This window comes from Grammomys surdaster, unplaced genomic scaffold (assembly GCF_004785775.1).
Source record: "Grammomys surdaster isolate TR1022 unplaced genomic scaffold, NIH_TR_1.0 208, whole genome shotgun sequence".
Classification (NCBI taxonomy): domain Eukaryota; kingdom Metazoa; phylum Chordata; class Mammalia; order Rodentia; family Muridae; genus Grammomys; species Grammomys surdaster.
Genome location: NW_021604653.1, coordinates 9,164,135 through 9,175,991, shown reverse-complemented (window position 1 = coordinate 9,175,991; position 11,857 = coordinate 9,164,135). Strand labels below are relative to the sequence as shown.

The window sequence follows — 11,857 nt, the reverse complement described above, 5'->3', positions numbered from 1 at the left end:
TTGGACAAGCTGCTCAGCCTGAGCCTGGGATTTCTCACCCATGATGTGGGACAGTGACACCACCAGGTGTGTGAGCACATGCAAGGGAAACTCAAGCCTTCCCTCCCTCCTCCTGTGACCTGGGGAGGGAGTTACTACAGCCTCCTCAAACTTCCCTCCCACTGCTCCCTGTCCCTGAGGAAGAGATGCTCCATGTGGCCCGTCTCAGAGGTTGGCACTTGTAACTAGGGACGTTTGCAAAGGGAGGGGTGAAGCTGATAACAGGCTTCTTGTTTGGCCCTGGAAGGAAGAAAAGCACTGTGCCAAAGTGCAAGTGGCCAACTCCACCCAGAACTATTTGTTCAAGGGGGCACGGCAGCCCTGTAAGAATGAGGGTCTCTGGGGCTGATGATGCTGGTGTAGTACCAATCAGTATGCGTGAAGTCCATAGAAACCTAGTGGTGGCAGCTGTCTGTGATCCAGTAGGGGTGGAGGCAGGAGGATCAGAAATTCAAGATGATCCTTGGCTACTTAAGCCTAGACTACATGAGACCCTGCTTCCAAAAGCAATTATCTTTTATTTGGTTAGTATGTGTGTCATTAACAGGCACAGATTTTTGTTTTTTTGTTTTGGTTTGGTTTTTTTTTTTTTTTTTGGTCAGGCTGGAGATGGACTCAGGGCCTTGCGCATTCTAAACTCACACACTATACAATTGAGCTACAACCTGTTTGTTCGCACAGGTCTTGAAAGTTAGTGTGTACTTCACATTCCCAGAACGTCAGACTAGTGACATTTCAAGTGGTCAGTGGCCCTGTGTGCAGAGGGTACTGCAGTGTATCGTTTTGACTATTGGCTTCTAAAACCTGATACAGGGATACCTTTCTCTGTCATTTAAACTGTCGTTTTTCTTTTTGAGGGAGTGTCTCTTGTGTTTCAGGATGGTTTCAAAATCTTTGAGGATGTCCTTGAACTTTTGATTCTCCTGCCTTCATCTCCAGAGTACTGAGATTATAGCCATGTCTCACTGTGGCAGGTTTTACAGAAAGAGTTCTGAAGGCTTTGTGCATGCTTGGCAAGTACCCTACCAATTGTGCTGTGTGCCCAGTTCCTTACACTTGTTTCTAGTCTCTTTCTTATTATGTTGTTATTTATTGTGTGTTTCTGTATACATGTGTGGGTGCACTATTGACCTGATGTATATGTGTCAGTCAGAGGATACATTACATGAGTCAGTTTCTTTCTCCTACTATGTGAGTCCCAGGGATAGAATTCAATATAGTCAGGCTTGGCAGCAAGCACCTTTAACTGCTGAACCATCTTGCCTGCCCTTACTTTGGGTTTCTGTTCCTTGCAACAGAAAGTAATTGCAACCAGCTCACAAGGAGCTACCCTGCTGCTACAACTGCTAACATAACTGGACAAGGGATCAGAGGCACACAGCCAAAGGGAGTCACTGGCAAAGTTTGCTCTGCGTCTCACATGCACCTTTGCCCAAAGATCTGTGACAGCTCTAAGAGGCTTCATCAGCTTGGCTGTAAGTGATGCCTTCAAGTTCAGAGAGCATGGCGGGTGCTAACATGCCCAGCTGGTGTGTCTTGTCCTGGTTAGGGTGCTTGGTACCCTGCTGCCATCTGGTTTCTGGAGTCCCCCAAGGCATCCACTGAGAGGCCTTGGAACTTAACTGAAGCCCTGCCCACTGCTTCCCATACTCTCCTACAGATGCTGGCCCCTGAGCTCCTGGTAATTCCATAAATGCTTGCACATTCTTCCTCCAGCCAAATCCCAGCTCCTCTGTCCAGGCTACCATGACCTCCTAGTCACCCACTCAAATCATATTCTCAGAACGCAGGCTTCAGAGTCATGAGGACCTCCAAGAGGAACTGGAAGTCCCTTGTGGAACTGATAAAATGGGGGACTCCTGGGGACTCTGCAGGAATGGAGGCCTTATTTTTGTTCTTGAGGAACCCTCAGGTTGATTCTTGGGGCAGACATACATGTTGATCAAGTTTTGTTGTTGTTGTAGTTTTTGTTTTTTCCAGTACCAGGCGAAGAAAAGAATGCTGGGGCTGTGGCCATCAAATGGCAGGGGCCTAGGTGTATAGGCTAGACTCAAGTCCCAGCTGTAGTGTCCACCTTCTGAACCTCAGGCTCTTAGAAGGTGGGAGAATGTGTCAAGAAGATTTCAGCCACTGGGCTGGGGAGGTGGCTCAGTAGGTAAGGGCACCTGTCTCCAAGCCTGATAATCTGGGCTAGATCCCTGTAACCCACTTGCTGGAGGGAGAGAATTGAGTCCCCGAAAGTTGTCCTCTGAAAGCCATGCCCCACTTCTGCAAATAAACTTTTTTAAGTCAATATTCCCGTCTATGGCCGGGCGGTGGTGGCGCACACCTTTAATCCCAGCACTTGGGAGGCTGAGGCAGGCAGATTTCTGAGTTCAAGAGTTCGAGGCTAGCCTGGTTTACAGAGTGAGTTCCAGGACAGCCAGGACTACACAGAGAAACCCAGTCTTGAAAAACAAACAAACAAACAAAAAAATTCCCGTCTATGTTAATCACATACATTTACAAAATAAAGACCAGAAACAGGTGATTCATCTGCATATCTGTTCTCTGTACTAGGCTAATTGTTTCCCCAAAGACTGAGAAGTTAAAAGCTCAAATTCATCATTATCCTCCCAGCAGGATTCAAAAGGCTGCTTTGCCCTCCGGAGAGAGAACTTTTGTGGTCACCTGCCACACACTTGGACAAAGAATCCACATTCCTCCACCCCTCAAGCTTGTAACAACACAGAAAGTAATTCTTTTATTTATTTATTTATTTATTTTTGGTTTTTTGGGACAGGGTTTCTCTGTAGCCCTGGCTGTCCTGGAACTCACTCTGTAGACCAGGCTGGCCTCGAACTCAGAAATCCGCCTGCCTCTGCCTCCCAAGTGCTGGGATTAAAGACGTGCACCACCACTGCCCAGCCAGAAAGTAAATCTTATTATTCCTAGTTTTAGGTTCTTCAGGCCTGGATCCTAGATCCTGGATCCTGGTTTCCACCTCAGCTTGCTGTCCCGAGGGGCTTTTCAATGGTCTTTGTGTTTGCTGGTTCCCTGAGGGGCTTGGATGCCAAAGACAGTTTGTCTCCAACAGATATATTTTAGGTCTGGGACCAAGGAAGAGTCTTTGTGGTACCCTACAGGGATGAGTCCTGTCTAGCATTATGTCTGTGATAAGTCTTAAAGGAGCCCAGTTGGAAGGGAAGGGGTGAGAACCAATACAGAAACTTGGTACAAACAACCTGGGGTAGATTAATCCCCACACAGGTCACATCTGACAGCTCAGCAGTGAAGTCTGAGCTCTCTTTGTGGATTCCCTTTCTCCAAGCCTTAGGGCTTGATGTGCGCCTGGGGGGCATTCCTGCAGTCATCCCTGCTAGGCTAATCAACTTCACTGCCACCCACCCACACCCTGGAGAGCTTCAGAGTCACGGTCCTCCTCGAGTCCACATCTCAACCCCACCACACACACGTGGATCCCATAATAGTTTTTACTTTCTCAATAACACTTCCCTCTGTCATCTTCTGCTTGCCCTCTTGCGTTACTAGAAGGATAGGAGCCTCTGGAAGGGCTGACTCATTGGCATTACCCTAGGGTGCCCTCCTCTTGAAAGCATATCTCTATTCTGGTTCCTAATGGAGAACTTAGTGGTCAGGATGTTAATTACAGAATTCTTTAGTATCAGTATCTGGGAGAGAGCTGGGAAGGGGAGAGGTGATCACTTTCCAGTTTCTTCCATGGAGCTTTGGAACTAAAATGGCCTGTGTGATAGCTACAGGAATGATGCCCAACCCCTGAGACATGTGACCTCCAGGAGCATCAAGAGCAGCAGAGGTGATCCCTGGAGAGGCAGACAAGGAGTGACCCAAGGGTTTCTCACAGAGCAGCAACCTGTGGCTGGTGAGAGGACGGGGCCAGCACAGGAAGAGGACTTGTGTGTCTACGCTTGCAGGCCCAGGGAGTCTCTTCAGACACATTCAATTACTTCCCGTAAGCAGAACAGATGCCTTACTGAGGTCTCAGACACTACCCTGTGGGTTCGCCTCTAGGAACTGTGTACCTTTCTACCTGCCCATCTGCCCATGGCCTACTGTTCACATTCAGCCAGACTCACCTTTCCAAAAGCAAATTATAAACAACATTCAAAATCTTAAAGGGGCAGAATTGTGGCAAGCACATCGGCACAGGTCCTTGCTGAGTCGCATACCCAGACTCCCATGGTAGAAGAAAAAGAAATGACTCCTGCAAGTTGTTTAAATTCCACACACACCAAGATACAGTGCCCCCTACACACACACACACACACACAGAGAGAGAGAGAGAAAGAGAGAGAGAGAGAGAGAGAGAGAGAGAGAGAGAGAGACTTAAAAACAACCCTAGTGAAGGAAGTGGAAAGAGAGCCCTGCCTCTGTTTCTGACACCTGGATACTTCATCCCAACTCCTAAACTCTTCTGTATGTCACACAAGCCCAGTTTGTCAAAGCAGGGTTGTCACAAACCTGTGGTATCTGTCTGAAACTACTTTCTTTTCAGATGCTTCCTAGGCACATCCGACTCAGACTAAGAACTAATTCTGGGCTCTAAGTAAGAGGCCCAGGCGTCTCTTTTAAGTTTATTTTACTTTTATTATTTTATTTTATAGAAAGGTCTCCTGTATTTCTGTAACTGACTGTGTAGCAGAAGATGACCTTGAACTTCTGATCTTCCTGCCTCTACCAGTGTTGGGATTAGAGATCTGTTCTATTACATCTGGGCTTAGAGCCTAGGGCTTTGTGTATGCTAGGCAGCTTTGTGTATGGTACGCTAGGTGAGCTAGTCATGGAGTTAAAGACAAGTAAAAGCAACAGGGAAAAAAGGCTATAACATCAGTGTTCAGTGCAAGGAAAAACACAAACGTTAAGGGAAGTGCTTAGGTACTCCTGGCCACAATCGAGCCCTGAGCAACCGCCTTGAGCTCAGCGTGGAAGCTGAGAGGCGAGTAGGCCACAGTGAGAGTGGCTGTGTCCCCAGGGTCAGTGACCAAGCAAGGACTAGCTCCCAGAAAAGCACAGCTCAGGCAGGTGCGTCTCAGCGCCGCCCTCCCACCGTGCTAGCCGTGGGGGCGGGCCTGCGATAACCACGCCCACCTGACAGCCTATAAAAGGCGCCGGCCGCAGCCCACTCGGGTTCGAGTGCTGCTTTGGGGTGGACAGCGGCCAGGGTCGCCGCGTCCAGCTTAGTGCCACGCCCCGGCCGGTGCTGTGAGAGCCTCAGCCATGCTGTTCTGGCACACGCAGCCCGAACACTACAACCAGCACAACTCTGGCAGCTACTTGCGGTAAGACGCGGCAACACCTGCCTACGATCGGTCTGGGCGCTGACTGACCAGTGAGGCCTCCAGGGAAGGGCCCTGTGGGACACCCCTGGGGTATGATCGGGGAAGAGGCGCGCTGATGCCCGCGGGGTGCCCCTCAGAGGTCTCCAAGCCGCTCGGTGTGTTCCCGGCCGGGTCTCGTAGCCTTCCTTCTCCCTTCTCCACTTCAGTCGGAGAAATAAACTTGCCTTATCCATCAGGAGCTGGAGTGTCCCGGGAAGCCATGCCCCAGCTCTTTGCCCACAGGTGGATAGCGGGAGCGGGTCTGCGCTGCAGCCTGAGGGCTCGGGCTTCAGGGATTGGCCGCCCCTGGCCCCGGTGAGCTTAGTATGGCCCCCAGGCCCGGGCTTAACCGAAATCTTCTCTTCTGTGGGGATTTTGCTAGCGCGCTTCAAGGGAAGAGGGTCCCGCGGGATTTTGCAAAGTTCTCTGAACTCCCTCTTTTAGGAAGTAGAACCTCCCCCACCTCCCCACTTTGCTTCAGTGACTACGGGATTCGGGATTCTCCCCCCCCCCCCCCCACTGTGGTGCAGCTGGCTGGAGGGCTAATAAGCAGGCATTTATTTTTCTGAACTCGCCAGAACCAGCTTCAACCTGTCTTTATTTCCATCCTAGTCACAGTTTATTATATGTGCCTTACTTACCCCAAAGGGTGTTTGATGTGGGCTCAAGAAGGCATCTCAGGGGCTGTCAGCCCTAACTACAGAACCTTAAGTGCTTCTTTGGACCCCCCCCCCCCCCCAGGCGTCCCTCGTGGAGTTTTTTATTTGTCCTTCCGGGCTTCTGAGGATTGGCCAGGTTTCACTGGTGTGTCTTCAGGGTTTGTTGTTGTTGTTGTTGTTTTGGTTTGGTTTGGTTTTAAAAACCAAGCCAAAACAACACAACAACAACAACAACAAACAACTCCAAACCATCAAAAGTGGCAATCAATCTAGGGTCTTGGGACTGCAGACCCGGTGGTGTTGAGGTAATGCAAAGCCCACAGTTAAAATGCTACAGAATAAATATATGCTAACTGTATAACACTCTATAGGGTTACCTGCAGTTTCTTTTGGATTATAGTGAGTGGCCATTAGGTATCTATCTTATCCTATCTTAAAAATGAAGTTGAAGGTGACCTTGAGCTGAAGTAATCGTATTTGAAATCTAGTTGCGTAAAACATCATCCTTGTTAGAGGAGAAGTGTGGTTTTTGTGTCTGTGCCTGAGATGGAAGTTTGTGAGCCAACCCAGGTACTTTTAAGATTTTGACTAAGCATGAAAGGAGGAAGGCAAACATTTGAGGCTGAGAGCCACCACAGAGCAGCACTGTTTCTCTGGGTGCTTTGAGGAAGCAATGGATAAGGACAGGCCATACTCCCCACTGGAAGCTGGTGGTGGTTTTTTTTTTGTTTTTTGGTTTTTTTTTTACCTTCAAGTAGTTTGAACTCCTTGAGCCTTGTGTCCTATGTTAATGCAAGGATATTTTTCTTTTCTTTTTTTCTTTAAAGAATTTTAAATTTTATTTTTATATTATTATTATTGGTTTTGTTGTTGTTTTGTTTTTTTTGTTTTTGTTTTTTGTTTTTATTTTTTGCAGTGCTGGGATGAACCTTGGGCCTTACACTTGTTCTTCCATTTGATAACTTCCAGCTCTCCTTTTCTATTATTATAATTTTTTGTTCTGCTAGAAATTCTGCAAGCCATCTGATTTCAGTGAACAGTGGGTGGCCTTTAGTCCCTCCCTTTCCTTTCTGTTTGATGTTCTGGTGACTTTTATTCCTTGGCAAATAAGGACACCAGGCCAGAAACAAGTTGGGGTTGAATGATGGCTCTTAACACACACACCCCTCTTTTTTTTTTAATTTAAAAGTAACAGTGCATGGGTTATTAACTTACATGGTCTGGGCAAACATGAAATTATGCAATTCCCAGGGGAGCAGGATGGCTTACTTCTTTCCGTGCTCCTTAATAACTGCCCAGGCTGGAAAAGGGGAAAGATTTGCTTCTGGCGAAGGTGAAGCTGGCCAGCCCTGTATTCTCTCTACCTTGGGCAACAGACAGGAATAGCAGAAAAAATGCCACACAGGGAATGTCTCCCAGGTGTGCCCAAAGGCAAGCTTTCTGAGAATTTGTTAGATCCTGTTGGGGTGTGTACTGGGTTTTATTTCATGGACACTCATTTATGATGCTGTACAGGGAACACATCGTACTGGTAACAGTGCAGTGAAGCTGGGTCAGCTGATCTGATTCATGGCCCAGACCCATGATGGGAGGAGGGTCATCAAGATAGGGCGGGGCATCTTTTGGTAGTTGTTTCTGTGACAACATAGTTTAGAATCTTTAAGGAAGTCTCACCTACCTGTAGGTCATTCTGCTCCTCAGGGATTTTATTGTCCTTGTAAGGACACCCATCTGAAGTCCCAGCAGGCTGAGGTGGGACAGCTCCTCGAGTCTGGGCGTTCAAGGCTAGCCTGGGCAACATACTGATACCCTCTTGAAGTCTAAAAACAAGTTCCTCTGTCACAGGGTGACTGGAGACTGATGTGTCATGTATGTGATGGTGTGTGAGCATTGTGTGTGTGTGGGGGGGCGCGGTGTTTGTTTTCAGACAGGGTCTCATTAGGTAGTCCCAGCTGTCCTGGAACTCACAGAGATCCACCTGTCTCTGCCTCCTAAGTGCTGGGATTTAAGGCGTGGGCACTAGGGCCACCGAGTAGCCTTCAATTATTGTTCCTCAGATATCATGCACTTTGTGTTTTGAGGTTGGAGCTCCTACTGACCCTGAACTTGACAGACAGACTAAACTGCCTAGCCACTGAGCCTCAGGGGTCATCCTGTCGCATCTCTCCAGCACACACTAACCACACTCAGCTTTTGTAGGCCATGGCCTCTGGGATTGAAGTTAGGTCCTCGTTGTAAAGCAAGTGCTTTACAGGCTGTCTCCCAGTCCAGGGCTGATGTTTTTGGTGTAGGGAACATTATTTAGAGGTGAAGGAAATATTTTAAGATTTGCTACTTGGGTAAGAAAACTGAAATCAAGGTTTTCTATCTTCATAGTATTTTGGAGAGTTCACTATGAGCTTTAAAAGGGGGAGCTACAGACCTGCAACATGGCTCAGCAGGTAAAAGGTGTTTGCTGCCAAGCCTAGTGACCCGGGTTCAATCCCAGGAGTCCACATGGAGGTAGCAAGAGAGAACCAGCTCCCAAAAGTTGTCCCCTAATATTGATGTGTGTGTGCACGTGCTGAGTGTGCACTTGTTCACATGTACATGTGTCTGGGCGCGCACATGGAAGCGCACATACACACACACAAATATTTCAATAAATACATACTAAATACATGTTAAACTAAAACAAGACAGGCCAATCATCCCCTTTTTGGAAGAGATGAAGGTGTGTGTCCTTGTGAGTGAGGAAGCTAATGGCTCTTCAGTTATGTAGTCTATAGTTATGATAGACTGCCAACTGTTGATACATAGAAGAGTTGATTCAAGACTAAAAGTTGAGGCTGGGGAGGTGTGTAAAGGTGCCAAGTTTGATGACCTAGGTTCAGTCTCTGGGACCCACATAACAGGGAAAACCTGAATTTTGCAAGTTGTTCTGTGACCTACACACACACACAAACACACTCAATAAATAAATAATGTAAAAAAGGAATAAAATAGTTCAGATGAATGTCCTGGAAGATGTTTTGTGTGATTGCTTACAGATAGAAACGAGGTGCCCACGGCTAGGGGTATATAGTTACACTTGTCTGCATGGACACTGTTCTGGATTCAGTCCCTGAGCATTGTATCCCTCCTCCCAGAAAAAAAGGAAAAAAAAAAAGAAGGAAGAATAAAGTCACTTGCTGCTGGTTTGTCACTTAGGTTTTGGGAGGTAGGAGACAACTTTACACTTCCGTATTTCTTCTAGCCGTTGGGTGAACAGCTCTCATGAGAGCCAGTGGATGAAGCTAGGATCATACAGTAATGATTACATCTAGGATTTGGGCGTGTGGATGCGGAACTAGGCCAGCCAGCATGTCACGACGGACTCTGAGGCTGTCTTTGCTACCATGACCTGCATCTACCTTGCCCAACATTGCTCTGTGTTCCTGGGCTTTGTTCCTGACTACTGCTTCCTGTGTTTTACAGTGATGTGCTGGCTCTGCCCATCTTCAAGCAGGAGGAACCTCAGCTATCTCCTGAGAATGGGGCCCGCTTGCCACCCCTACAGTATGTGCTGTGTGCCGCCACCTCTCCAGCGGTGAAGCTACATGAAGAGACCTTGACATACCTCAATCAAGGTAGAATTGTAACCTGGGCATAGGGGACAAGTGGGATAGTTAGCAGAAGATGTACAAGACCCTGTTGGGCCTCTTTACCTGTGACTTGGGACTAGGAGTCAGGTGCAGGGTTAGATTCTGTGGGTTAGCTGTATGACTTCCCAAGACCTACATGACTCCACTGGGTAACTGGAATGGAAATACTGAAAACTGAACTGGGAGTGATCATGTGAGCCTGTAGTCCTACTCCATATGCTGAGACAGCCTGAACAATAGAACGAGACTCTTGAGAAGGGGGAAGAGAAGAAGGGAGGGAAAGCCAGGAGTGGGTCATCTCATAACACTCCTCACATGCCTCCCAAACTCTCTAGTTGATGGTTGCTATTACTGTTTGGTGCTTTTCATATCTGGTCTGCTGTCTTTACGGAATAACAGCTGGCCCATGTCCTCCCCAGCTCAGAATCTGGCTTGCACCTGCCAGAGAGCAGCTGCCCTTGGTGGCTCTAGCACGGTGACCTACTGTTTCTTCTCAGAGTCTTGATCTTTTTGTTGTGTAAAAGGAGGAAGTCTGATGGGGGGGGGTTGTTTAAAGGGGTGAAGGTAAGTGGCCTGCCTGGCTGACTTGATGACAGTTGTGCAACCATCAGCCCTTCCAGTCTTTCTTGTGTTTTTAAGTTGGAGCCTTGCTATGTAGCCTGTATTAAGATGGAACTCAAGATACTTCTGCTTCAACTTCTTTTTTGTTTGTTTGTTTGTTTTGTTTTTGTTTTGGGTTTCTCTGTGTAGTTCTGGCTGTCCTGTAACTCACTCTGTAGACCAGGCTGGCCTCGAACTCAGAAATCCGCCTGTCTCTGCCTCCCAAGTGCTGGGTGCTGGGATTAAAGGCTCTGCTTCAACTTCTAAGTGCTGAGACTGTAGGCTTGTACTCTGTCTAGTTTTTAATACTCCTTTAAAGTCTTTCTGTTATGTCTATGTATGTATGTATGTATGTATGTATGTATGTATGTATATATGTGTGTGCATGATTATATATGGTGTGTGTGTATATACATACACTTGAAGTCAGGGGCTTGTTCTTCTCTTTCACTATGTAGAATTCAGATCAGTGACTCTTACATCTCTCCACCCCATGTTCCCCTTTTTGAGTGTTTCAATTGTCAGACACCCCAGCGGTACCTTGGTGGTTAGAACTTTGTTGGTGTCTGTTCTAATGATGGGAAGGTATTTAGCACTGTCTCCTGGATTGCCTCATAAAGAATCTGATTCGCACTGCTATGGGTTGGAATCTGGGAGGGGCAGCCAAGCCCTTGCAAAAGCTGCCTCCATTCTGTAGAATTGCCTCCTGGATTTGACCTTGCTCATGTCTAGAACTCATAACAAATGGAAGTGGCTGGGCTACCTCTGTGTGGAATCTGCCCCTGTCATTGATGGACTGTGCTCTGTGGGCTGCATGCTTATTACTCCTGTGGTGGCTTGTTGGCCACTGATAGCAGGTGACAAGCCAACTGGAAGCAGTCCCTTGTGTTTGCAGTGACTTCTGTCATTGTCCTCTCTTGTTGAAGGTTAAATGCTGCCAGCTTTCTCTCTGAGCACTCTCTTTCCTCACGGTCTCCTCATCATTCTCCCCCCCACTCTCCTTCCTGATTCTTGTCTAAACTTGGGAGTGAACTGATGTGGGACTTATTTGGGGCCATGTTTCAGAGAGCTGATGAGTGAGCGGTGTGAGGTGTTGAGGCTGAACAGGGACACTGTGTGTCTGTCCCCTTCACCATCTTAAGGCTTTCTTTGGTTGTGTTCACCATGCCCCTCCGCTGTTATTTAGCCAATGTTAGAAGGTTGTTTACTAGCATATGAGGTCTTACAAACACATTTAAAAGAACATCCTCCTCTCCATCGTAGATGTTAAAAGAGGGAAAAGGGCCCACTCTGAGGTTCTGTCCATCTCCTTGGGTTAACTTAGTATATTTCCTGGGTTTATTATTTTACAACAATAGAATTGAACCCTTGCACAATAGCCTATCGTGCAAGGCTTCTATCACAGAGCCATACTCCCTCTATCCCTAGATAGTGTTGGTTATGCATTCTTGTTCTTTGATATTTTGAGACAGGGTATCTCTGATTCCAGGATTCTCATAGAACCCCACTGAGCACTCCATATTGGCTTCTGGTCAGACAGAGGCCTCTTATCTATTGTGAGAGTTTGCAAATGCACTGTCTTGACTAACTAGTAAAA

General features: G+C 47.3%; 1 protein-coding gene across 1 annotated transcript in view; it reads left to right on the top strand.

Moving 5' to 3' along the window:
- The first annotated feature begins 5,241 nt into the window (after positions 1-5,241).
- Tfcp2l1 (transcription factor CP2 like 1) overlaps positions 5,242-11,857 on the top strand; it is a 49,854-nt gene continuing 43,238 nt past the window's right edge. The window contains exons 1-2 of the mRNA XM_028771505.1: positions 5,242-5,339; positions 9,494-9,645. Of these exons, the coding sequence (XP_028627338.1) occupies positions 5,278-5,339; positions 9,494-9,645 (214 nt within the window). The 5' untranslated portion in view covers positions 5,242-5,277. The remainder of the gene's footprint in view (positions 5,340-9,493; positions 9,646-11,857) is intronic.